This window comes from Budorcas taxicolor, chromosome 11, assembly GCF_023091745.1.
Source record: "Budorcas taxicolor isolate Tak-1 chromosome 11, Takin1.1, whole genome shotgun sequence".
Lineage (NCBI taxonomy): Eukaryota > Metazoa > Chordata > Mammalia > Artiodactyla > Bovidae > Budorcas > Budorcas taxicolor.
In genome coordinates, this window is record NC_068920.1 from 119,837,744 (window position 1) to 119,864,778 (window position 27,035).

A 27,035-nucleotide genomic window follows, 5' to 3' on the forward strand; every position below is an offset into this window, starting at 1 on the left:
TGAAAGTGAAAGAGGAGAGTGAAAAAGTTGGCTTAAAGCTCAACATTCAGAAAACAAAGATCATGGCATCCGGTCCCATCACCTCATGGGAAATAGATGGGGAAACAGTGGAAACAGTGTCAGACTTTATGTTTTTGGGCTCCAAAATCACTGCAGATGGTGACTGCAGCCATGAAATTAAAAGATGCTTACTCCTTGGAGGGAAAATTATGCCCAACCTAGATAGCATATTCAAAAGCAGAGACATTACTTTGCCGACTAAGGTCCGTCTAGTCAAGGCTATGGTTTTTCCTGTGGTCATGTATGGATGTGAGATTTGGACTGTGAAGAAGGCTGAGCGCCGAAGAATTGATGCTTTTGAACTGTGGTGTTGGAAGAGACCCTTGAGAGTCCCTTGGACTGCAAGGAGATCCAACCAGTCCATTCTGAAGGAGATCAGCTCTGGGATTTCTTTGGAAGGAATGATGCTAAAGGTGAAACTCCAGTAGTTTGGCCACCTCATGCGAAGAGTTGACTCATTGGAAAAGACTGATGCTGGGAGGGACTGGGGGCAGGAGGTGAAGGGGATGACAGAGGATGAGATGGCTGGATGGCATCACGGACTCGATGGACGTGAGTCTGAGTGAACTCCGGGAGTTGGTGATGGACAGGGAGGTCTGGTGTGCTGCAATTCATGGGGTCGCAAAGAGTCGGACACGACTGAGCGACTGAACTGAACTGATATGGACAATCCTGTGCAAAATATTCAAGCAATAGAAAGATGAATTTTTAACTAGTGCCAACTCTCAAGGAGAGTTTTCAATCTAATGATAATGAGTTTAACACAAACTGTAGGAAAGGAATTAGGAGTAAGCGTTTGCCCTTGAGAAAAATCACCTCATTTTTGTAGTTTAAGGCATAAATTGCCAGTTGGTAAACAGTGCTATTATACACACTTTTATTAGTTCATCATCTTTAAAGGATGTAGATATTTTTCTTCTAAAAACATCTTATTCAATCACATCTTTATGACTGATTTGAATTTTTAAAGCAAAAGTTTGCTCAAAGAGCAAAATAAGATTCATAAAATCAAACCGAGATTATGCACAGAAAGACAAGTATCTACAACAGCATGTAAGTTCAGTATTAAAGGGTTAAATCTGAGTTACTTTGAGACCTGTCCTGAACAAGTTCGTATGTACAATTTCATCATCTATAAAATAGGGGTGATATTTAATTCCAATTAAGATTATAACTCAGATGCTACAATTATTTCCACCTGTCATAATAAACAGAGTTAAAAAACTAGTATAAAAACTTTTCTAATAATTTATGTTTTAAAAATAAACTGGAATGAAAGTAGGTAGAAGAAAAAGTGACGATGGTGTGGATAATTTAAACAGTAACTCTCGGTGCATAAATGAATATAATTGTGCAAGTTATCTATTTTTTCCTACATCTTACTACTTTTCAAAAAATGGCTCAGATAAGAAACTTAAAATACCTAGTAAAATAACTTTGAGGGTTCATTTTGTGAGATGTATTGAAGAGAAAAAGAAGGAGAAAATAGTGTAATTTAAAAATATTTATTTTTCAATTCATGCTTTCCAGAACACTTTTTCCAAACAAATCACCAAAGGCCAATACTTCTCTCTACTCTCAATGTTAAGTGATTTTTCCACCCAAAATAATAAAGCGATGTATACTTTTATATCTAATCAGTTTGTGACAGCTGTGATTCTCAAACTTTTTTAAAAAATAGATCAAAGTTGCAAACAGACCATATATAGTGATTTTTAAAACTGGAAGGCAAAACCTGACTCTAAATGATCAAATGACCCATTAGCTGGATTTGGCCTTTCCAGGCCACAGGAGGACTTCGCTCAAGAGTCCTGCACATAACAGATGGGTTCTCATAGATGTCCTTAACACCACAAGTACAGCTTCTGATGCCCAATGTTGCCAACAACAGCAGGGGCACAGAGAGGCGACCCTGCAATTGACTCAGTTTTATTCTTCAACACATTTCTCTTCTCCATTCTCTTCATTGACTTCATCTGTTTCCTTGCAAGAATCTTGGCTGTTGGTATCAGTAAGATAATTTTCTTCCCCATTCTCTCTTTCTTCTATTTTTTCTTCTTCATTAAAGCTAGAGGAAGAAATTTATCAATCTTTCAAAGCAAAAAGGATTTGGTTTAAAGGTAAACAAACCCTCTGCAATGTATGCCATCCTGCAGCCAGTCTTCCTCAAAGTGTATAAGCTCCAATTTATCAAGAAAAGTCTATAAAAGTACCAATTGGGAAAGTAAAGTTTGACTCTTTAAGCTTCATTTGAAAGCATGTTATTGTTTTCACTATTTATGTCAGAAATTTACATTATTCGACTTTAAAAAATATTTCATCACCATGTAATATTTTGAAGTGTCAAACATGTTAAAATGTCAGTATGTTTTGTAACACTTCACGTGTGTTCCATTAGATAAAACACCTTTTAAAATCTTATAGAACAGATTTTTATGCTTTTCTGCAAGTAAGAATTTTTTCAAAGGTTAACCATTCAGACATCTTATATATGTTACCTTTCTTTATCTTCAGTGAAATTTTTCATCTCTTGATTGCTGAAGTACTCAAATATTTTTCCACTTTGGCCTTTCTTTGAAACAAACTCATCAGATATTCCTAGTGCTTTTAAAGTGTTAGAATAATGCTTTTCTGCTGCCATTCTTGCATTTTTCTATAGGAAAGACAAACCTTTTTAGAGGAGGACAAAATACTTCAAGTTTCCATTAAAAATGTTAAAAGCTCCAGTGAAAATTAAATTCAATAATCACAGCTGGTTGAAAAATATGCATACTCTGACCAGCAATCCCACTCCTAGGTATGTGCCTAGAGAAACTCCTACCTATGTGCCCAAAGAGACACACCAAAATGCTCAGAATAGTTGTTTGTAACAACCCCAAACTGGAAACAACCTAAATATCTATCAACACTAGATGGATAAATAAATACTGGTGTGTACATAAAACAGACTAAAATTAAGCAGAAAATGAACTCTAGCTGTATGTTACAACATGGATGGACCTCACAAACAACACTGAACAAAAGCAGCATGCCACAAAAGAGTACACATAGTAGAAAAGACCCAAAACAGGCAGAACTAAACTACGTTGCTTAGGGATTGGTACATCAGTGGTAAAACCATAAAGAAAAGCAAGGAAATGCTTATCTCAAAAGTTAAAATGGTGGTTACCTCTGGCTGAAATAGTTTTAATCTGGGCAGGGCACACAGTGTTTGGGGGGGTACTGGCAATGCTCTAATGCTATATTGTTAACATGGGTAATGGTCACATGAGTTTTGAACTATAATTGTTCTTTACACTGTACTGTTTCATGACTGTTCAAGGATACCTGAAAAAAAAAATCAGTAAGAAAATAAGATCATGTGACAGGTGTCAGAGGGTTCTTTATGTGCCTACTATAAATTTTACTCTTTACAAGCCATGTCTCTGATCCACTGAAGAGTATAAATCATCAGTGTTGTTATCTTTACTGTGTGGGGGAAGCAATGGATACAGCAGGAAAAACATGAATTTAGAACTGGGTTCAAATCTCCAGACTGTTACTTCCTGGCTTTGGGGCATGGGAGTCTTGATGACCCTCTCATACCTAAAGCAAATCAATTATCACAGTTCCTGAGACCACAGGCTTTACAGAAACACAAGATAACTGAGGTTCATATGAGTGCCTTGGCTCCTGATAACACAGGCTTTACAGATTCACAAGATGACTGAGGTTCACACGAATGCCTTGGCTTTGTCCACTTTTACCTCCTATGAGTGGGTGTGAACTAGCACAGGGCCAAAAATCACTCTCTGAACCTGGAACTAAAGGAAAGTGATGCGGAATGGCCCAGTCCCGATGCACCAATGGCATCCCATCCTGAAAAGGGTGTAGAAGAGCTCCTGGTCTCACCCCAAAATCTAACACAGAAGAGGAAACCAAGATACTCGGTCCACCCTTCCTGAGGTTAAGTGCTTTGCTTAAAGTCACAGCATATACTGAGGGAAAAGCAAGTCTCCTAATCCTTTCCTGGGTCTTCTTCACTCTACCATGCTGCTTCCTCTAAGTGGTAGTGGTCATCCAACGTGGCCTGAAGCCTGACTTCGGTAATGCAGTGTCAGATATTTTCCTAACCCAGGGATTCCAGGATAAGGAAGGACCCTGGAGACTAGTGTTCCATGGGAGAAACCAAAATGGCAAGGGCTGATTACAATGGATGAAACTATCACTAGTGCATTTTCTGACACTCTAGAAAACTGAAAAAAGAAGCAAACTGCTGCCAAAATGCACCCACTGTGGATGATGATTTTTAGACAAGTAAGTAAAAATGCAACCAGAGGCTATGAATACCAACAGACAAGCCTTGGGCAATTGAAAGGCATGGGAAAGTGACCTGAGAATAATGCCCCAAAGACTCAAGCAGGATAAAGAAACCCCAGACCTAACTCAATGTGCTAAAAAGAATATATTCTGATTGAAGCAAATGAGGTATAAAAGATTTAAATGATACTAGTCAGTGTTACTGCTCTTAAGCCTTTATCTGAATTTGATTTAAAATTTGATGTAATGCTTTGTTTAATATTTGGTTTGAAAGTGAAAGTCACTCAGTCATGTCCGACTCTTTGTGACCCCATGGACTATACAGTCCATGGAATTCTCCAGGCCAGAATACTGGAGTGGGTAGCCGTTCCCTTCTCCAGGGTATTTTCCCAACCCAGGGATGAAACTCAGGTCTCCCATATTGCAGGCAGATTGTTTACCAGCTGAACCACCAGGGATGCCCCAATATTTGGTTTAAAATCTGATTTAACATATTCAGTTAATAAATCCTGTGATTTTTAAGAAATACGAAAACATGGTTTGTTCTGTCCTAGATCACACGCTAACTCTGCTAGGGGGATAACTCAACAGCAGCAAGAAAATAATTAACACTTATAAATGGGTAATGCATACTGTTGTGAGTGAATTTATTAAATAACAGCTGTTAATTAGCAGTAATAGTAACTGCAAGGAAAAAAGTACCAATATATGTTAACAAACCCAAAACAATGGTGAGTCACTGCCAGTCACTCTGTATATAGAATTTATTGTCTTTTAATATTTCATATCAAGGTGAATAGTGTGTAACTGTTCTTTTTTAAAACAAACATGTCCCCCTCAAATTTCACCATGCAAAAGAACTGTAAAGACCATGAAATAAAAGTGGTTAAAATAACTGAATGATTATTTTGTTTTTATATCTAAGACACTGCAAAAAACAAATTATCTTTGTTTCTTTAGGCAATTTGTCTACAATCACTACTCTAGTTTTAAGAGGAAAAAAATACTTAGTTTTATAAGCCTAAGTTTACTTTATAGCAATTCTTTCCTTTATATAATAATTACTGACTACTTATTTTGTGACAAGCCCTCATGGGAGGTAGAAGTATATGGGGAGAGGAGAGCATATGTGTTGGCTGAAGTTGTTGGAAGAAACTATCGGCTATGAAACTAACCTATGCTTTCAATATTTAACACTTCTTTACAGGTTTAATTTCACACACACCACTATTTTGCCACATTTTCTCTGGTGACTAGAAAGACTGGGAATTCACAGCATTGCAGAATTGCTTCTTACTGCTGAGACTCATCACTACTATGTTAGGGTAGTGCTCTAGGCCTGGGCTAATCACAGGGAGAAACAGTCCAGTTTGGGTTCAACAAATGTTTATGAACATGTCCTCCGTACCATATGCTGTCTTAGGAGCTAGCAACACAAAGATTTGACCAACACCTTTAAAAGTAACTAGCTGAAAGAGAAGAGAGAGCATTAAACAGATAATTTCCACACAATATATAGGAATAAAGACAGAAATGCACAAAGGGTAATAAAAGAACACAGAACAAATAGCATGCAACTCAACCTGGGGACACAGTGCAAGAAGTGATTTTATACTAAGCCTTGAAAGAGTCAGGGGAAAGATACAAAGAAGTTATATGGGTGTTGAGAAACAGCCTGAATAAGGATTTCAAGTTTGAGGGACTTCCCTGGTGGGTCCAGTGGCTAAGAGTCTGCACTCCCAATGCAGGGGGCCCGGGCTCAAATCCTGGTCAGGGAACTAGATCCCACAGGCTGCAACTTAAGAGTTTACATGCCCTAACTAAAGAGTTCACACATCACAGCTAAAAAGATCCCACATGCCACAACAAAGATCAAAGAACCCGACTGCTGCAACTAAGACCTGGCACAGCCAAATATATAAATAAATATTAAAAAAAAAGATTTCCAGTTTGAAACTAGTGGTGTGGTACAGTCTGCAAGTAAAGGGTGTACACAGAAGGGGGTGGAGGCGTGCAGTGGTCGATGAACTAAAGAGGTCAACAGGGATCAGATAAGAGAGGATTCGGCACACTATGTTAAGACTTGTGGACTTATCTTCTGGGAGAAAGCAGGACAGCTTAGTGCTAAGCATTTGTAAGCAGGCTGACTTGGGTTCCTTGTTCCATTATTTACTAACTATAGACATTAAGAGTTATTTACTTTCTTTCAACTTCAGTCTCTTCCTCTGCAATACAAGAACACCCATCTTGCAGCACTGTTTGGAGAGGCCAGTGTCAAGCTCCCTTGATACCATTTACTGAAAATGAGAACACAGGGCATCAGTGAAGTGGATGATTGCCACCGTTACTGGGGTGAACACTGTGGCAAGGGAACGGGAACGGCAAAGAGAAGACAGAGTGAGTGGCTTTGCAAAGAGCAAGGCAAGAAAACCAGTCCAACCATAATAATAACTCAGACAGAAAATAACGGCGTCACTTAGCATTTCACCATCAGGAATGGAGAAAGGTAGAGACAAAAGTTGTTTAGAAAGGAACTTCTCATGTCTCAGAGAGAACTGAGAAAAAGTTGGGGGCGGGGGGAGGGCAGTGGTTTCCAGTCATCTAAATTGCAGCCCAACAAAAACACAAAAATAGAGAGGAAGGTCTATTTTGTGGCAAGATGACTATAAGATGCCTGTGAGAAATCTGGGTAGATATATCCAGACGAGTGGACGTAAAACTTGCAGTAGAAAGCCGGGGAAAACTATGTGAAGCAAAAGTCAATCACTTTATGCTGAGTAACGTAGAACAGCTTATGATCATTTTTCTCCCCTAAAGTTGAAACTGGGATGTGAGAAAAAAAAACCCTTAAAGTGAAAAGTGTTACATAAACTTATATCCAAATCAGTAAGTAAAGGGTTCCCATAACTTTGGGAGATTGTAATATGCCACAACGAATGTCCTTTGTCCTCAGTGAGACTCTGACAAGGACAGTCCTATAGAACACTCATCTCTCCCAGACACTTGCTGGCAGCAAGCTCCAAATGAAACAGCTTGAAATTCACAACACAGCACCTGTAACCTCTAGGGATTTTGTCTATTTTAAAATTACATAGCCCATAGGAGCTTTTCCCTTATGGATACAAAAAGATCACCTGACATCGACACATTTCTCTAAAGGGAAAGACTGTAAAACTGAGTATAAACCTAGTAAAATCATGATTCATTGTTCACAGCACCAAGCTTCTTTTTTTTTTTCCCAATAAAAAGGAAGTCCTCACACACACAGAAAAAAAATTTATGGTTACCAAAGGGGAAAGGGAAGGGGGATAAATTAGGAGGTGGGATTAACAGATATACACTACTTTACATAAAATATATAAATAACAAGGTCCTACTGTATAGCACAGGGAACTATGTTTAATGTCTTGTAGTAAACTATAATGGAAAAGAATCTGAAAAAGAATAGATATATATGTATGTGTATGTATACATATATACAAAAAAACTGAATCACTTTGCTGTATACCAGAAACTAATACAACATGGTAAATCAACTATACTTCAATCTTTAGAAAAAGGAGGTAATTTCACTAATTATGGCTAAAACTAAAAATTATAGACTCACTTAAAAAAGAACTGATCAACAAAACAAAAAGGCAACCTACTGAATGGGAGAAAATATTTGCAAATCATCTATTTGACAAGAGGTTAATATCCAAAATATATAAAGAACTCATATAAGTCATGAGCAAAAAAAAAAAAATTTTTAATGGGCTAAAGATACGAATAGACATTTTTCAAAGAGGATATTCAAATGGCTACAGGCATATGAAAAGGTGCTCACCATCACCATCATTAGGGAAAAACAAATCAAAACCACAATGAAATACCACCTCTCACTTGTTACAATGGCTGGTCTCAAAAAAAAAACAACACATAACAAATGCTGGTGAGGATGTAGAGAAAAAGGGAACCCTTGTGCACTGTTCATGGGAAAGTAAACTGGCACAGCCATTATGGAAAACAGTATGGAGATTCCTCAAAAAATTAAAAATAGAACCCCTACACAATCCAGCAATTCCACTCCTGGGTATTTATTAAAAGGAAATGAAATCATTATGTCAATTCACTGCAGTGTTATTTACAATAGTCAAGACATGGAAAAAACCCAAAGGACCATCAAAAGATGAATGGATAAAGAAAATGTGGTATATATGGAATACTATTTGGCCACAAAAAAGGACGTCCTGCCATTTGTAACAATACAGATGGACCTTGAGGGCATGGTGCTAAGAGAAATTAGTCAGACAGAGAAGGACAAATACTATAAGATCTCATTTATGTGTGGAATCCACACACACATACACAAACAAAACTCATAGAAAAAGAGATCAGACTTGTGATTACTGGAGGAATTGGATGCAGGTGTCAAAAGGTACAAACTTCCACTTATAAGATATGGAAGTACTGAGTGTAATGTACAACCTGATGACAACAGTTAACACTGCAGTGTGGAATATATGGAAGTTGCTAAGCGAGTAACTCCTAAAACTTCTCAACACAAGGAAAAAATTTTTTGGTAACAATAAGGTTGATAGGCATTAACTAACTGTAATAATCATTTCCTAATATATGAATGTCAAGTCATTATACTGTACATCTTAAACTTATACCTGCCAAATGTCAATTTTATCCCAATAAAACTGGAAAAAAAAAAAACTGGCAGAAAGAAATCTGATTCAGTTAGCCATTTTGTTTCATTTTTTAATTCTTCAAAGACTTCCAATTCGTATCATGAAGCCTCACCTCAATATTTGGCCAAGTTGGTACTGAAAAAAGACTAGCCATTAAAAACAGGCTGTGAAACTATTATTTTGAAAATGAATGGATTAGTAGCATGTGCTTTATCAAGCTTATGAACCTCATCAAGATATAAGGCTCAAATTTAAGCAAATTACTTACTGATGTGGTGAAGCTGTCACATAATAATGTCTCAGTAAATTACATAATACATATGAAGAATGGACTATGAAAATTAGGAGCTAGAGAGGTTAAAAAAAAAGGCTGACAATAGCTTTCAAATTCCAACAAACACAACCTGAGCAACTCTTTCAAATAGCAGCGGCCTGTTTTTTAATTTTTCTTCTCTTTCTTCTAGTTCTCGTCGATATTCTCTCATCCTTTCCTTTTCACTCTTTCTAAAATCAAATAAAAGGAATGGAATTTTTAAAAGAAACAAGAACTTGCACATATAACATATAGCTTAGATAACAAATCAGAAATTAAATCATGAGCACATTTTATGACAATTTCTTTTCTAGACTGGTAAATTTTTTTTCCCATTAGACTGGTAAATTTTTAAGGAATGCAGAATACAAATTCTAGGTTTTAAGAGCACACATTTTACATCTCAGGCAGTCTGGGTATGCTATGATTCCTGAAATCTTCAAAACAAGAATGGATTAAGGGGCTTCGAACTGGCCTCAGGAGATTAATCAATGCCCTCTCATTTAGAAACCAAAAAATCTGGTCCAAATTAGGTATCTTCTCTTTGAGGAATTTCTTCTGAAAATTAGACGGTGCTCTTCTTTTTTCCCTAGATGAGATCTCCTATAGGCTGGTGGCACAGTTAATTAAATGGGAGCAGGGTAGGGGAGAAACAAGGAGTATGGAAAGAGCACATATAGAGAAACAGGAACCAAAACACAAAAACTCACAGTAAATATATTCACTGTTTGAACCAGATCCTATAATGAATTAAACTATGCTACTTTCTCTATGTAAAATACACTAATTCTACCAAGATCATGACTTCCTGGATTAGAAAAAATAATTATACCATAAAATGATAATTATGCTTAAATATACACAATTTAGCATTATGGAAAATCCAGTTTACTTTCTAAAGATGAAAAGTATATTTCTAGAGAATATTTTGCTCACGTATCAAATCAAGCTCCTTCTATCAATGAGTTACACTGATACACATTTTAAGGTATATATATTTTATATATACATTATAAAGGAATATATAATAATTATTATATATAATATAATAATATTTAAAGGAATGATCACAATTAAAAGCAAATATAGATTTGGGGGGTACTTATAAATCAGATTAAAAATTAATAAATCATATTACTTACCCAGCTTTGAGGGAGATACTTTACTACTTAAACATGAACATTTTTATGTTGCAACATAAAAATATTCCTCTGGAACACTGATTTTCAAACTTTGTACTGCAGAATTCCAGTGTGTCACATACCACTAAACCTTAACACACATGTTAACTGACACATCACATAACTGATGCTAACATCAATGTGCTAATCTGTGTTATCAGATTTTGTGTAGACTTTAGAACACAGGTCTTGGACATATTTGTTTACTGAAGAATATTTTCAGATTACACAGCAAGCTATTAAAAAAGAGCTTTGTGTGAATCAAGATTTTTCTCAATATCACACCGTACAATAAAAAATAATATAAATAAAAAGTTTAGATGCTGATACAGGATTACAACTGTGAACCATGGCCACAGTATAAAATGCTTCTATCCATCAACACAGCATCATGGTCTTCATTGTGGGGTGAGTATGCATGTTGGTTCTTGCCATGAAGTGAGTGAGTGTTAAGAGTGTGTGTGCATAAGCAAACTATAAGTAATTGATAGTAACTTGAATCCACAAACTGAAATACTAACACTATTCTTCATTCATTCATATATTCGGGGGGGGGGGGGTCCACTGATGAAAAAAAAGTTTGAAAACCAGTGATCTGGAGGGTCAGGGTTCTCTCATGATACCTGAGAGCTTTTATTCTGGATTTAGACATTTGAGCTAAACTCTCATGTGAATCATAAGCCTTAGCCCGGGTTGTCAGGAGTTTCTGCAATTCTTTCATTCTTTGCTTCTGCTTAGTTAAGATCCGATGTCTCTCTTCTTCCAACATTTTCTTTTCCTCAAGTGATCTCCTGAGGGCAACAAACTAAGGCTTAATTCACTTTAAGCCAATGAGAATGTTGTTTAGTAAAGATTTAGCACAGGATAATTCAATGGCTGAAAAAAAAGGGCAACCTTTTGAGAAGGATCTGTGTCGTAACTAGAAATCGATAGGCTGACTGTAACCTTTTCTAGCCCCAAAGATTCATAAAATGGAAAATATATCTAGTTCTTGGATCTTCCTGACCTAGGGATTGAACCCCAGTCTCCTGCATTGCAGGCAGATTCTTTACCATCGGAGCCACCGGGGAAGACCTCTTAGCACACCTTCTGGCAATATGTTCTATATTTTATAGTAAAATATGTTACCAGATAACATAGCATAGTATTTTCAAATCCCCCAACACAAAATCACTAGAGCGACCGTGACATGAGTCAGTCATCACTGTATTGGTTACTTACCTTGTGGCTTGCTCTCTTCCTCGGGAGGACACCGTGGGCATTGGAGGGTTGCAGCTACGAGGTGCAGGCTTTGTGTTTGCATCCCTTACTGGTGATGCGCGCCTTGGAGACAGATAAGGCCAACGTGTTTCTTTTAAATTCTCTTCATCTGCTTCAATGTCTGCCAAAATTTTCTCTCTTTTAGTGGATGAATGTGAGGCTGCCTGAAGGTCACATGGTTCACAGACTGGCAGGAATTTGGGATACTTCTGTTCTGAGTGGTGTTTCTGATACCTCTCAGGTTGGTCTTCCAAATCAGCAGTCTGGCGCCTAACCCTGTGTTTATACTTGGACTTCTCAGCTTGTTCAGGACCCCTGGACTTCCTTGTAGCAAAACTCCTGCGAGCTGGACTGTAAGGCAGAGGGGAAGGGTTCTGTAAAAAGTCTTGAGTTCTCTGATGTGCCCTAATGTTTTTATAGAGTTCTTCTTCTGTTAACTTGTCATTGATAGTTGAACCGTAAGTAGATCGAGGTACAGGTCTGGCTTTAAAACGATTTGTTTTCTTTTTAGACTTAAAAAAGTCTTTCAGCTGCTTTTCCCGAACTGCTTGCTTCTGTTCCTCCCTTGCAACAAACTTAAAGGGCTTTTGAGAGGCCAAAAGAGCTTCTTTGTTTCTCTCCTTCATAGCCCTCCTCCGTACCTCATTTTGCTTGACTATATCATGATAAAGGGGGAGAAAGACAAATGCAGGAACTGGGTTGGCTCGGAATTTTTTCTTACACTCTGACTCTTCTTTCTGCTTCTTGAGCAGTTTGTGTACCATTTCAATATCTGATTTCGATTTCATGCTTTCTTCTTTTTTCTTCTGCTCTCTAACTGTCATTTGAAAAGGCTCAGGTACTGTAATCCTTGGCACCCATTCTTTCGGTCTCTTTCTTTGTTTTTCAAGTACTGGCAGGTTGACATCTTCAAATTGGATATAATCTTCTACACTGAAGTTTGTCCACATGTTGTTGATGAGCTCCTTAGCATAGGTCATCATACTGCTTTTCTTGGAATACTTTTTTTCTAAGTTGGGCAACTCTTCTTCAGAGGAAGACACAATCAAGGAGGAAGACTGACTTAAATCAGGTTCTGAAATTGATGTCACTAATGAGACAGGGTGATATGAGTTCTTTTCTGATACAGACCTAAGCAAGTGAGGAGAATAATCAGGTTACCTTTTCAGTTGCATGTGACCAAATAGAAAAATTAAAAACTACATAATTTCTAAGATCAAGGTAAAATCAGTTAGAAAATAGGAATTGGACAGGGCTGATGAAAACTATCAAATTTTTTTAGAACAGAGCCTGGGAGATGCCTGAAATTGATCTAAGTTGACGCCCTCATTTTACAGGGGAGGAACCTGAGACAGTAGTTTCCTTATATCTAACCACTATTGAATTCTCCACATGTTTTCCAGAGTTACCATCCTAAAATATACATCTGATCACATCACTTTCTTTCCTGAAACTTTCCCATGACTTGCCATTGTTACCAAGCTTAGATTATAAAGCCCCTCAAGACTAGCTCCTGCCTACCTTTCCAGTCTCACCTTTGCCTCTCCCTACCCAGGTCACCATTCTTAAGTCAGATCCAATCATAGCAAGTTTCTCCCACCCTGTGGTGATTTCTCAAGGCACTTTGCACACATGGTTCCTGGTGCCTAGAAGGGCACTCCTTGCTTCCTACATCTGCTTCAGCTATTTCTCCTTGAAGACTGAACTCCGATATGATACTTCACTTGCCTGTATCCCTCCACTCACACTCTGACATGTTCAACTGCTCTTCCTCTCTCTCCATGATACTCTGTTATACCATGCTGTATTTTTGGATCTCAGATTGTCTTTGATCTCCTTGAGAGCATCTTGATTTTGAGTCCTCAGTGCCTAGGCAACATCTGGTACACAGGAGATGCACCATCAGTGCTGACTAACTGGATGACGGGCTTCAAGTTTCAAAAGAAGCAGAAGAAGTTTATGGCAAAAATGACTATTTTGAAAACAAATCAGATTTACGTCTTAGTTCTGAACAATCTGTGTTATATCTGTAAAGAGCTCATGTTAATCCACATATTATAAAAATAAAAGACATTTAAAACTGAATTCTAATATTCAACATTTGAAAACGGCCCAGACTAAATATTTTGATACATGTCTAAGAGTGGTGCATCAGAGAGAAAAGACTTAAATGTCCACCAAATAACCCTCAAAGCAAGAAGCTACCTAGTAGGTTGATAAGCCATCAAACAATCTGAATAAAAACCCACCTCCATATATCATTAACAGCACAAAGCAATATTTGAGAGAAAATATTTTGAAATAATTTGTTTTGCATTTTTAAGTATACGTTTTATCTTACAGTCTACAAATAACAGTATGGACAAACTTACCTGGAAGAGACACTAGCAGCTTCTTCCCTGGTGACTGCTGGCTGAACTTCCTTTAAATTTAATTTATTCTGGTACAATTTCTCTAACTTTGCCATAGTTTCTATGTGGGCTGCCTTCAGCTCTTCTAGTTTCCTGAAATACTCTTCATTAGAGTGGTAAATATCAGAAAAGTCCACAAAATCCTCATGGCTTATATGTTTTTGTTCATTCACCCTAGAAATGCTGGTGTTAAAATCAGCCTGGTAGGATGAAAAAAACCTGTTATATGATGTCTGGAGTTGTAAGACAAATTAAGTTGACACTTATTCCCAATGCTGCTTTTTTAAAAGTCCACTTAATGAGGTTATATGTTTATTTGTGGACTATGTACATATAACATAAGTTACTCGTGAGCTATATACATTTTCTCCTAATAAGTATTTTATTAAGAATAAGAGAGAGAGAGAGGGAGATAGAGAGACCAAGTTGCCAGAAAGTAAATACTGTTTAATCCATCTTTTAAAGGGTGGTTAGATTCTCAAATTATGTACTAAGAAACACTACAGCAGGATCAAACCAAATCACGCTTTATAAAGAGCCTCCTTCTCAGCGCAGGCTTATCTGAGATGACGAACACAGTTTCTCCTGCTGCAGACCAACCAACCATAGCCCAGTGCCCTCTCTGAGCTGGGCTTTGCAGTGTGGGCCCCAAGCGTGTTTCAGCAGAGAGGAAAACTGAATGAGAATTCCGGGAAATGTGGGAATGGAGAGAACAAAATTCTTGGGGGCTCATCAAGAAGCCAGAGAGAAACTCTCCTCCATGTGCATGGGGTGGGGGTTGGGGGCAACCTCAGGAACAGCAGGAGGTGAAGGTAGGAGGGACTTCCAAAATAGCCACTCCTGTGGGCAATAAGAACAGTAGCTCCCATGGGGACAAGGACTGTGGGGGTGACAAGGGAACAAGAACACATAGGGCGGTTATTCTATATACATGCCTACAAGGGTAAGACTGATCCTTTCCCCCTCACTCCCTTCAAATACCTTTCAATTTCCTTTAACTGAAGGAACTTTAAAGAGGTAAAACCCCATATCCTCCACAAGTATATAAAAATTTCTCAGGTAAGAAACAATTGAAATTGTTTATGATACTATGCATAAAAGGTTACTATGGTTTTAAATTTAGCTTACTGCCTGAAATAGACTCAAAATGAAAAAAGTATATTTGCCAAAGAAAAATAGAGATCCAACCTGATAAGACTCTAGAAAATAAACCTGAATAGTGTCTCCCAACAGAAAATTCAGAAGATTCAGTTGTCCATAATACTTATAACACTTTAATGGGCTCAAAAACATGAGGCCAGTGTTGTACCACTTGGGATAACTTAAGAGAAAACAAATGAAAGAAAACAGGTTTTCTTCAGTAGAACAAGTGTGCAGAAATTTATTACCAAATAAACTGGAGAATTGCTTTATGAGTCACGTTGCTGTTGTTCAGTCCCCTCGTTGTGTCCAACTCTTTGTGACCCCATGGACTGCAGCACGTCAGGCCTTCCTGTCCCTCACCATCTTCCGGAGTTTGCCCAAGTTCATATTCATGGCTTCAGTGATGCCATCCAGCCATCTAATCCTCTGACGCCCTCTTCTCCTTCTGCCCTCAGTCTTTCCCAACATCAGGGATTTTAAAATGAGTTGTCTGTTCGCATCAGATGACCAAAATACTGGAGCTTCAGCTTCAGCATCAGTCCTTCCAGTGAATGTTCAGGGTTGATCTCCCTTAAGATTGACTGGTTTGATCTCCTTGCTGTCCAAGGGACTTTCAGGAGTCTTCTCTAGCACCACAGTTTGAAGGCATCAATTCTTTGGCGTTCTGCCTTCTTTACAGTCCAGCTCTCACAACTGTATGAGACAACCGGGAAGATCACAGCTGTGACAACATGGACCTTTATCAGCAGAGTAATGTCTCTGCTTTTCAACATACTGTCTAGGTTTGTCATAGCTTTCCTGCCAAGAAGCAATTGTCTTCTGATTTCATGGCTACAGTCACCAACAGTGACTTTGGAGCCCAAGAAGAGGAAATCTGTCACTACTTCCACTTTTTCCCCTTCTATTTGCCATGTAGTAATGGGGCTGGGTGCCATAGTCTTAGTTTTTGTAATATTTTAGTCTTAAGCTGGCTCTTTCACTCGCCTCCTCATACTCATCAAGAGGTTCTTTAGTTCCTCCTCGCTTTCTGCCATTAGAGTAGTTATCATCCACATCTCTGAGGTTGTTGATGTTTCTCCCGCCTACTTAGATTTCAGCTTGTAACTCATTCAGACCAGTATTTCTCAAGATGTGCTCAGCGTATAGGTTAAACAAACAGGGTGACAGCAGACAGCCCTGTCATACTCCTTTCTCCATCTTGAACCAATCAGTTGTTCCATCTAGGGTTCTAACTGTTGCTTCTTGACCTGCATACAGGTTTCTCAGGAGACAGGTATTCTCATCTCTCTAAGAGCTTTCCACAGTTTGTCATGAGCCATACAATCAAAGGCTTTAGCACAGTTGATGAAAGAGAGAGGTTTTTCTGAAATTCCCTTGCTTTCTCTATAAGCCAGTGAATGTTGGCAATTTGATCTCTAGTTCCTCTTCCTTTTCTAAACCCAGCTTGGACATCCTCAAGTTCTTGGTTCACATAATGCTGAAGCCTAGCATGCACGATTTTAAGCATGACCTTACAAGCATAAGAAATGAATGCAATTGTCCGATGGTTAGCACATTCTTTGGTACTAGCCTTCTTGGGAACTGGAATGAGGATGGACTTTTTCTAGTCCTGTGGCCACTGCTGGGTCTTCCAGATTTGCTGACATAATGAATGCAAAACCTTGATGGCAACATCCGTTAAGGGATTTGAATAGTTCTGCTGGAATTTCATCACATCCACTAGCTTTATTAATAGCAGTGCTTCTTAAGGCCCACTTGAGTCATACAACTCAATTAAGAGAATTTTCTGATATCTTCTGCTGTTTTTTCTATGTGCTCTTCACCATTACCTTCTTAGCTGTGGGAATGAGTACTTTGTTAATTTCCTCATTCATTCAATATTTAGAGACACTCAGTATTTAGCTAGCTGCTGAAAGATACAAATCAGGTAAAAACTCTGCCTTCCAGAAATGGCAGCTCATTTTAGTATTCTTGCCTGGAAAATTCCATGGACAGAGGAGCCTGGTGGGCTAGAGTCCATGGGATCGCAAAGAGCCGGACACGACTGAGTGACTGAGCACATCAGCACATATTGTGATCTAAAATGGTTGTTTCCTTTTGTATTCCTACCAGAAGAGTTTGAGACTTCTGGTTCTTTCACATTCTTGCCAATATGTTTAGTCTTTTTAAACTTCTGACCTTCTGAATAAATGTGTAGCATTAGGAAAAAAAAGACAACTCCACTTTCCAGAAGCTTCCAGCTAGTTTAGAAGAGGACACGCAGATAAATAATCAATAGCAGGCTCTGAATGAGACAGAACTCCTGATTCCTGCCCATGATTTCCTCCGAGCTGAGCAGGGAGGCAGAGAAGTGACCATGTATGTCACGGTATCAGGGAGCTTGAGAGCTCACAGAAAGAGCGTCTAATTCTGACCGGGGGAAAGAAGAGGCAAAATTTGCAGAGATCAGAAAGACTGGAGACACAAGGCTGGATAAGAACAAAGTCTGTAAAATACAAAGAAACTGAGGCCTAGGGCTCAAACATTCACTGTTACTTCATGATGATGCAACTGGCAGGTCTCTGTCCTTGGTGAGGAAACTGAGGCTCAGAGGAGTCAGGTGACCTGTCTACAGTCACACAGCTAGTAAGCAGCAGAGCTGGGCTCCAATACCACGCCTGTTAGACTCCAAAGACACAGCACACTCCTCCCAAGCGCAGGAGGGTTTTTTCGCTGCAAGTGGAAGTAACAAGCATGCTGTGCTCAGAGGAAGGTATACAGTCTGAGAGGGGGTGGGGAAGAGCATATACGGAGCACAGCAGAGGAGGGAAAACAAGGTGAAAAAGGCAAGTCAAGAGCCCCAACCAACAGCCCAGTGGGCCAAGCCACAGGCACCAGGAGCCCTGAAGGATGTGAGCAGAGAGTGAGTCAGTAACACTCAGAAGGACTCTCTGGTAGCAAGTGAAGTGGAGGGAAGGAAAGCAAGGTTGGTGGTGGTTAATGGGCTACTGGGAGATTCAAGAGGCTGAATCATTAACCTGACAATGGCCTGGACTGTGCGCAAGAAACTGAAAAAGTTTTCTGTTTGGAGTACTGCATGTCTAGGTAAATGACGATCTGCCATTTATCAGTAGAGGGGCTACAGGGAAGAGGAGTATTTTTAGGGAAAGGAAATTAATCTCTGTTTAGGACACACTAAGTGTGAGGGGACAGTAGGGCAGCCCAATGTCCAGGAAACAGACGGGTAAATATATCTGGAGACCTAGTAAGAAGGCTGGGCTGGAGATGGAAATACAGGAGCCAGCAATGCACACAGAAATGCAGGTGCAGCCCTGGGTGTAGGTAAGGCTTCCTGTGGGCAGTGAGAGGCAAGAACTTGAGGATGGAAATGTTGGCAAACACTAGCATCCAAATAAGCAGTGATAGGATTTCCCTCGTGGTCCCCTGGTTGAGAATCCAGCTGTCAATGCAGGGGACACGGGTTCAATCCCTCGTGTGGAATGATTCCACGCAGCATGGAGTAACTAAGCCCGTGAATCACAACTACTAACCCACGAGCTCCAGCTACTGAGACCATGAACCTAGAACGTGTTCTCCACAACAAGAGAAGCCACCGCAATGAGAACGCCATGCACTGCAGTAAAGAGTAGCTCCCACTCGCCACAACTAGAGAAAGCCTGCAAGCAGCAACAAAGACCCAGTGCAACCAAAAATACAATAAATGACTAATTTTTAAAAATATGTACAAAAAAGTATGAAATGGACCACGGTCACAAAAGATCACAAAGACCAGGCTGAAACTGAGCAGAATCCTGTGAGGCCCTCCAGGACACAACAGTCTTTCCATGTCCTTGTTTCAAAGAGCAGATGCAAACAGTTATTAATTAGAGGAGTGAGGGACTGTAGGAAAAAAAAAAAAAAGGCAGTCAAGAAATAGTGTTTGGAAGGAGCAGGGTCCTGGTTCCTCCTTAAGGGAAACACAAAACAATCTGATATAGAAACTAAGGTACCCACCCAGGTGGAGGATGGTAACTTCAGGCTGAGCAGAAGCACATGGATCCCAGCATGGTTGGAACTGGAAGACTGATGATTAAGCTTCCTTGACCACCACCCTGCTACCTCCCATCAACCAATCAAAGAAAAGGTCACCCACCCTTGAAGCCCACCCCCTAAATTTTGCTTATAAAACCTCTTCCCCAACAGAGTAGTTGGGCTTTTTGAGCACAAGCTGCCCATTGTCCTTGTTTGGCTCTGCAATAAACCTTTCTCTGCTCCAAGCTCTAATGTGTCAGTTTGTTTGGCTTCACTGTGCATTGGGCAAATGAACTTGGATTCAGCAACAAAGTGATACCATATTTAAAGGAAGGGAGCTTTGGTTTTGTTTGAGTTTGGAAGATGCTAAAAGACTTCCTGGAGGAGGTGATATTTGAGCTGAGCCAAAGAATGGAAAAACTGGAGGATCAGAGAAAGTATATGGGGAAAGAGGGAAAAGGTACTCTAGAAAGAGGAAATGACAGTAAAAGCAGTGGGGATGGGGTTGTGGGTGGGTGGGTGGGCATGGTGGAAAGCACACAGCTGCAGGCTATAAGGAAAGTAAAAATGCACAAAGCAATTTGGGGCAGAAAGCCTGGAAAGGGAGGTTAGGGCAATCAAGATGCGGTTTCTGTTTCTGCCCTGGTCATCTGGTTTCAGCCCCCTTACAACCCTTCAAAGCTGAAAGGGTCAGACACTTTGCAGTTTGGAACGTTCATATGGCTTGGGGGAAAGATTACAGACATGGTGTCAGATTTCTCATTCAAGCCTAGGTTCTGCACTTCTTAGTCATGTGGGGAGGCTAAGAACTTTGGAACTTCAGCTTTAAGAAACATGAAGTATGTGAGCCAGTTGTTAAACTATTGTCTCACAGCTCCAAACCTGCTATGTGATGCTGGGGACAGGACTCTGCAAACCACATTTCTGCTTTGCCAGAGGCTTCCCACCAGATTCTGCCCAAAGTGGGGCTAGAGGGAGGCTGCAAGGCTGGAGGAGGAAGAAGGGACTATTCCTTCCTGTTAGTTCTCCATCTATTTGTCTGCTTGTATCACCCCAGCTTCCCTGGTGGCTCAGACAGTAAAGAATCGGACCACAATGTGGGAGACCTGGGTTCAACCCCTGGGTTGGGAAGATCCCCTGGAGGAGGAAATGGCAACCCACTCCAGTATTCCTGCCTGGAGAATCCCCATGGACTACAGTCTATGGGGTCGCAAAGAGTTGGACACAACTGAGCGACGAAGCACAACAACACATCATCCCAGCAGTGTTCTTCCTCTGGGCAGCAGCAGCTCACTCTAGCAGCAGGGGCTGATTCCAGTCTGCAGGTTCTCTAGTGCTCACAGAATCAGCAGAATCACCCCGAGGGCTAACTGTTCCCTCCCCCTCGGATGCTCTGCCTCCAGATATCTGCACGGCCCACCTGCTCACTCCTTCAGAGCTTTACTCAAAATGTCATCCTCTCCACAAGGTCTTCATTGACTACCCGTTTTTGAAATGACAACCTCTCCTCTGACTCACTGTCACCCTTTTTTGTTTCCTGCTTTATTTGTCTCATAAGTACTCACCACCAACTGACATTCTACTCACATTTGCTGATGTAGTTGTGTATTACATGCCTGCCCCTACCAGAAAGTAAGCATTACGAAAGCAAGCCTTTGCTTTGTTGTGTCCCCAGTACCTAGAAGAGTGTATGGTCATTGAAAGACCCTCAATCAGTGTTTTCTAGATAAACAAATGTCCAGCTAAAACAATATTAAGTCCTCCCAAGGGGAATGGACAGGTATTCCCTCACAAAAGACTGAATCAAAGAAATATTGGCTGCTCTAAAGAGCTATATTCTACTGAGTATTAAGGAAAGGGCTTCTCTTCCAAAAGCTATCATTAAAATAGGGTGGATATTCCAAAGAATCGTTTTTAGGCAAAAGCATCCACCATTCATTCTTTTAGACTCTTCCTTAAAAGAAGGTCTTATAACAATCATTTTCACAAAAAGGATGAAGTTTATTTGAACCTGGAAAAGATGTTTGAAAACGACAGAGAAGGATGCGTAACTTCTAAAGAGATGCGACAGGCCTGATTTTCCAAGAGCCTAAGATTGCACCCTTTCCCTTCAACTGTTGAGCTTTTTTAGAATGTTGTACACACAGCCATGAGATTAGAGGATAATCTTTCCTAGATTGGCTTGACCCATTTAGAGGATGACTCCTGCCAACACATGTTGCTTCATTAGTAATCAGCATTCATCATTATCTGTGTTAAAGTTATCATCTATAATTCTGGAATTTTTATTAAAAAAATTTTTTTGCATTAAAGGGATTTGTAAGGAATGAGGCAGATCTACATGTAAATGATAAAAGGAAAAAAAGCAAGTGGCAGGACAATATGTACCTACAAAACGCTACCACATATTAAAATACTATGTACACAGGAGATAGGAAAAGGCCTAGAGTATATATCTGATTCAAAACTGTGAGTACTAGGACTTCCCTGGTGGTCCAGTGGCTAGGACTCTGGGCTCCCGATGCACAGGGCCTGGGTTCAATCCTTGGTCAAGGAACTAGATCCCACACGCTGCAGCTAAAGATCCTGCATGCTGCAACTAAGACCGGGTGCAGCCAAATAAAACAAACATTAAAAAAACAAAACAAAATAAAACCCAGTGGCTACTAACGGGCGGGGAGAGGCCAGACTCTATTTTTGCAGGGAGAAGTATTAAAGGGCCTTAGTCTTATTTATAACATTCGAAATTTTTAAAGGAGAATGTTTATGTATTACTTCTATAATTAAAATGTAACAACAACAAAAAAGAAAATGTTTTGTGAATAGTAATACTAAATTAATAACTGAACAATTTCTAATGGCTACTTGGTCAGCCTGGCACCTCCTGTGCTCCTGGAAGTGGCTCTCACACTGCCCCCACGATCCTGCCTACCTGTTCCTTGCTATTCTACCTGCTCCCACCCCCACCCCCCAACTGCAAATGATAACACCTTTATTTCTTCAGGAAAAAAGAAACCATCACAGGGAAGTTCCCTCATCCTTCCATCTACAAAACTGCCCATTTTTGTGCCCCTTTTCGCCTTCCCTCCTGCTTCAGAGATGAAATGTCCCTTCTCTTAGCAGCATCTGACCCCTCCCCTCATCACTGAAACCAATGAATTGGAAACCTCCACGCTCCAGCAATAATTCTACCACGGGAGCTGATCTTAACCTCTTTTGCCCCATTTTCGCAACCTGACTGTCGTTGAGGGTTTTAAGAGCTCTATACTAGGCTCCTTCTCTTCTTTCTCTGCACTCTGCCCCTAAGTGACTTCACTGTTTCAAAAATGCTGAAAACTCCCAGATAGAAATATCCAACCCATGCCCCACAGATCTACAGTTTCATAGGCCCAACTGGTTCCTACATCTTTCCACTTGCTAGTTTCACAGATATCTCAAATTTACCTGTTAAAAACTGAAACCTTGATTCCCACCCGGCCTCTGAATCTAATCCTCTTCAAGTTACTCCCAATTCAGTAAATGGCATTATCTTCTGTGCAGCTGGTCAAACCAGAAATCTGGGAAAAAGCACTCTTGACTTCTTCCTTGGCCTCACATAAGTCCTATACAATTTGTGTCCACTTCTTGCCTGGACTCTAGGTCCAAGCCACTGCCTCTGGCCCCTTAATCACTGCAACAGCCTCCTACCCAATCTCCTTTCTTTGTCAAACCCTCCAGTCATTCTCCACAAAGCCATCAGAGTCATCTTTAAAAAATGTAAGCAGAAACATGCTAGATCTCTTAAAAGTCTCAAAGACTTCTCATTGCACCTGCAATAAACACTAAACTCTTTACCTTGGTCTATAAGGACCTCCTTACCTCTCCGACCTCATCTTCTGCCCCTCTTCCCCTCTCCTTTTTCCAGTCCTGTTGGCTTTCTTTCAGATTCTTAATCACACAAAACTCTTTCTCTGCCTATCTTTGGGCCTCTGTATATGTTGCTCCCTCTGCCTGGAATGCTTTTCTCACCCCCAACCCCACCCCCATCTTCAAAAATGGCTGCTCTTTCTCATCCATCAGGCATTGGCTTAAATGTTAACTCATTGAAGTAGGTCCTCGCCTATTGCATTTTTAATTATAGTAGCCTGGGCACCTCTTTCCCAACATTTCCTGTCTTATAATCATTTGACTGTTCATTTTTTATTGTCCAACTTCCCCATCAGACTGGAAACACTGTGATAACATGAGCGATGTCTGCTAGCACTCACTTCGGAATAGTCTGTTACTGGCACTTAATAAATGCTCAAAATTTGCTGAAAAAGAGAAGGCTATCCCATTAGGAAAATCCATGAAATTTTAACTGTGAATTATAGAATATTGCTTTACCCATATCATCATCAACCACAAAGCAAGACCTGTGAACTGATATCTCCAACTGAGGCTAGATTCAAAAAATATGCCTTAATTATGCCCTTATACAGGCACAGAGTCCTGCAAGGGGTGTATATGGAGCCATGGAGGCTTGGGAGAAGTGGCTTTGGCAAGCCAAAGGATTTAAAGGGGCCTACTATGACAGTAGATGGGGAAACAGTGGAAACAGTGGCAGACTTTATTTGGGGGCTCCAAAATCACTGTAGATGGTGACTGCCGCCAAGAAATTAAAAGACGCTTACTCCTTGGAAGGAAAGTTATGACCAACCTAGACAGCATATTAAAAAGCAGAGACATTACTTAGCCAACAAAGATCCATCTAGTCAAGGCTATGGTTTTTCCAGTAGTCATGTATGGATGTGAGAATTGGACTATAAAGAAAGCTGAGTGCCGAAGAATTTATGCTTTTGAACTGTGGTGTTGGTGAAGACTTTTGAAAGTTCCTTGGACTGCAAGGAGATCCAACCAGTCCAACCTAGAGGAGATCAGTCCTGAGTGTTCATTGGAAGGACTGATGTTGAAATTCCAATACTCTGGCCACCTGATGTGAAGAACTGACTTACTTGAAAAGACTCTGATGCTGGGAAAGATTGAAGGTGGGGGGAGAAGGGGATGACAGAGGATGGGATGGTTGGATGGCATCACCAACTCAATGGACATGAGTTTGGGTAGACTATGGGAGTTGGTGATGGTCAGGGAGGCCTGGTGTGCTGCAGTCCATGGGTTGGAAAGAGTCGGACATGACTGAGCAACTGAACTGAACTATGACAGTTAGTTCTCCATAATCAATTTTGTGTGATGGCTATGGTAAGCTGAGTTAACTCCATTTTATAGACGACAAAGTTGAGAGAAACTAGCGTTTAAAAATCGAGGTGAGATATCAAGCCAAACTGTGAGGAAGGTAAAGCTTGGCTGCTGCACCTTCTTTCTTGCCTTTCCAGTGCTTTGTCTGCCCACCCCAGTGTCTCCATCAGGTCTACTGCTATGTGCTGCACGCTAAGTCACTTCAGTCGTGTCAGACTCTTCGACCCTATGGACTGTAGCCTGCCAGGCTCCTCTGTCCATGGGATTTTCCTGGAGAGGACACTGGAATGGGTTCCATTCCCTTCTTCAAGGGATCTTCCTGACTCAGGGATCAAATCCACGTCTCTTACATCTCTTGCACTGGCAGGCAGGGGGTCCTTTACCACTACTACAGTGGCAGCTGACCCAGATTTGCTTTTGGTTCCTTCAAGTACTGTGGTCTCAGAATAGCATTAAACTTAGCTTCCTTTTTTCTTTTTTAGTGAGATACTGTCCCTTAGAAACTAGCTTATTAGATAAACTGATCTCTCCTAAGGTAATGTTTCTAATACAAATTTGCAATTTTACAGGGTACTCTGGAAGTATACCTGCAACCACAGAAATGACTGACTTTTCCACTACAGCAAGCCAGAAGAGAACTTAATCTCCTGTTCTCTTTTGGATAGGTGTTCAAATAACAGCCCCACTGGCAGCTGTTATTATTATTACTAATTTACACAAACTGTCTTTTAGCTATGACATATGCTCTCATTTCGTTCTCATAATACCCCAGTGAGACAAGAAAGACAGTTATTTTAAAGCTCTTTTATAGATAAGGAAACAAACTGAGAGAAGTTACGTCTTAATATTAACTAGCAAATGAACAGATCCTAACCCAGGACTCCAAATTCTTCTCTTCATTCAAATCATTTTTCAACATCAGTCCACCTCCTTCATTGGGTATTGAAATTTGAAGCTTTATCATGAATGAATTTGGTTGTAGGTCACTCATTCTGGTTGAAGTTCAGGGTCTTTGAATCTGCTTTACTCTGGATAACCTCAAGCAGTTTATCTGTTGGTAAAATACTGCCCATAAAAGGTGTTACTACAGATTTTCTCATTACCATTTCTAGTGCAGATTAAAGAGATTAGAATTCCAAAATATCCAGTGATTTCTAATAGCCCTAGACCACAAGATCCCCTGGAGAAGGGAAAGGCTGCCCACTCCAGTATTCTGGCCTGGAGAATTCCATGGACTGTATAGTCCATGGGGGTTGCAAAGAGCTGGACTTGACTGAGTGACTTTCACTAGACTACATGTTTTTAATCTAAGATGCTTTGAGCAAACAGTATTAAGAATTTGGGGGGACTTCTCTGCTGGTTAAGACTCTGCACTCCCAATGCAAGGGCCTTGGGTTCCATCCCTGGTCAGGGAAGTAGATTCTGCATGCCACAACTAAAGAATCCACACAAAGGTTGCATGGAGGCAACTGAGTCTCAGCACAGCCAAATAAATAAATATCAAAAATAACAAAAGAATCTTTACCTGGGGTTAAGAAGGTTTATATCTGCAGATTGCTGGTTAAAATTCAAAGTTCTCATCTTTTAAGGGAATAGAGCAGATGGCAGACTTGGCCCCCTACCTGGTAGACAGGTGTTCACAAAACACTCGACACTGAAAATTGATCTGTGAGAAAGCTGTTTCTCCCCACTCTGAAGAGCCGTGTGGCAACACTGGAGCCTCAGTAATTTGCTTCTCTGGAGGCTTAACTCTGTTTCTGATCTACCCACTAAACTCCTGCTGGTTTTAACCATCATCTCTCATGTATTGTATTAAGATGCACTAATAACCAAGACATTGAAGTGACAACAAAACACACCTGACAACACAGCTGATTCACTTGCATTTTTTGGATTATTCTCTGTAGGACAGCACAGTTTTCCTCGAGTTGAAAAGAAAAAGAAAAAAAAGAAAAGAAAAGAAAATATCTACTCCCAACAGTTGCTGGAGCATAAGAATGAAGTTCTGTACTTCTCATTAGAAATAGCGTAACGTAAATGCCCTCCAAGAAATTTTTACAACAATCTCTTTGGTTAAAAGACTTTTCAACGCCTCGGTTTTGAGTATTTTCCGTGAGGGCCCAGAGGACTTGGCGGGCCAGGCTCACCTGTACGGCGGGTCAGGACAGGGTTCGCAATTCCCAGCCCGCGCCTCACCACCGGGGGTCGCCGATCAGCCTCCAGTCGCACCCGGCGCCCAGCCCCACCCCACTGCCCTCGCCTGCATTACCGGCGCCCGCGCCAGCCGTGCCGCCGCCTCTTTCTCGTCGTCTTCTTCCTCCTCTTCCTCCATGGCCGCCGCCGCCGCCGACAGGGAATTCAAGGGGTCTCTGCGTTCGTACTGGGCGACCCGCGCTCCGGTGCTGGGATTGACCGGGGTTTGGAGACTGCTGGCCGCCAACTTCGCCGCTCGGTGCGAAGCAGCCAT

General features: G+C 40.5%; 1 protein-coding gene across 1 annotated transcript; it reads right to left on the minus strand.

Annotated features, from left to right (window-relative positions):
* Nucleotides 1-1,968: 1,968 nt before the first annotated feature.
* On the minus strand, nucleotides 1,969-27,035 carry FAM161A (FAM161 centrosomal protein A). The gene is made up of 7 exons (XM_052649502.1): nucleotides 26,838-27,035; nucleotides 14,162-14,400; nucleotides 11,751-12,920; nucleotides 11,153-11,320; nucleotides 9,440-9,539; nucleotides 2,559-2,713; nucleotides 1,969-2,128 (listed from the first exon to the last, which is right to left on the minus strand). Exons 1-7 carry the CDS (start codon nucleotides 27,033-27,035, stop codon nucleotides 1,990-1,992), a joined length of 2,169 nt encoding a protein of 722 aa, XP_052505462.1. The 3' UTR covers nucleotides 1,969-1,989.

Excerpts from the sequence above, each read along its gene's own strand:
- FAM161A (XM_052649502.1), bottom strand. The coding sequence starts at position 27,035 with ATGGCTGCTTCGCACCGAGCGGCGAAGTTGGCGGCCAGCAGTCTCCAA. Across the intron at positions 14,401-26,837 it reads CACGGCTGGCGCGGGCGCCG|GCTGATTTTAACACCAGCAT; the intron begins GTAATGCAGGCG and ends TCATCCTACCAG. Across the intron at positions 12,921-14,161 it reads GCTGCTAGTGTCTCTTCCAG|GTCTGTATCAGAAAAGAACT; the intron begins GTAAGTTTGTCC and ends TCACTTGCTTAG.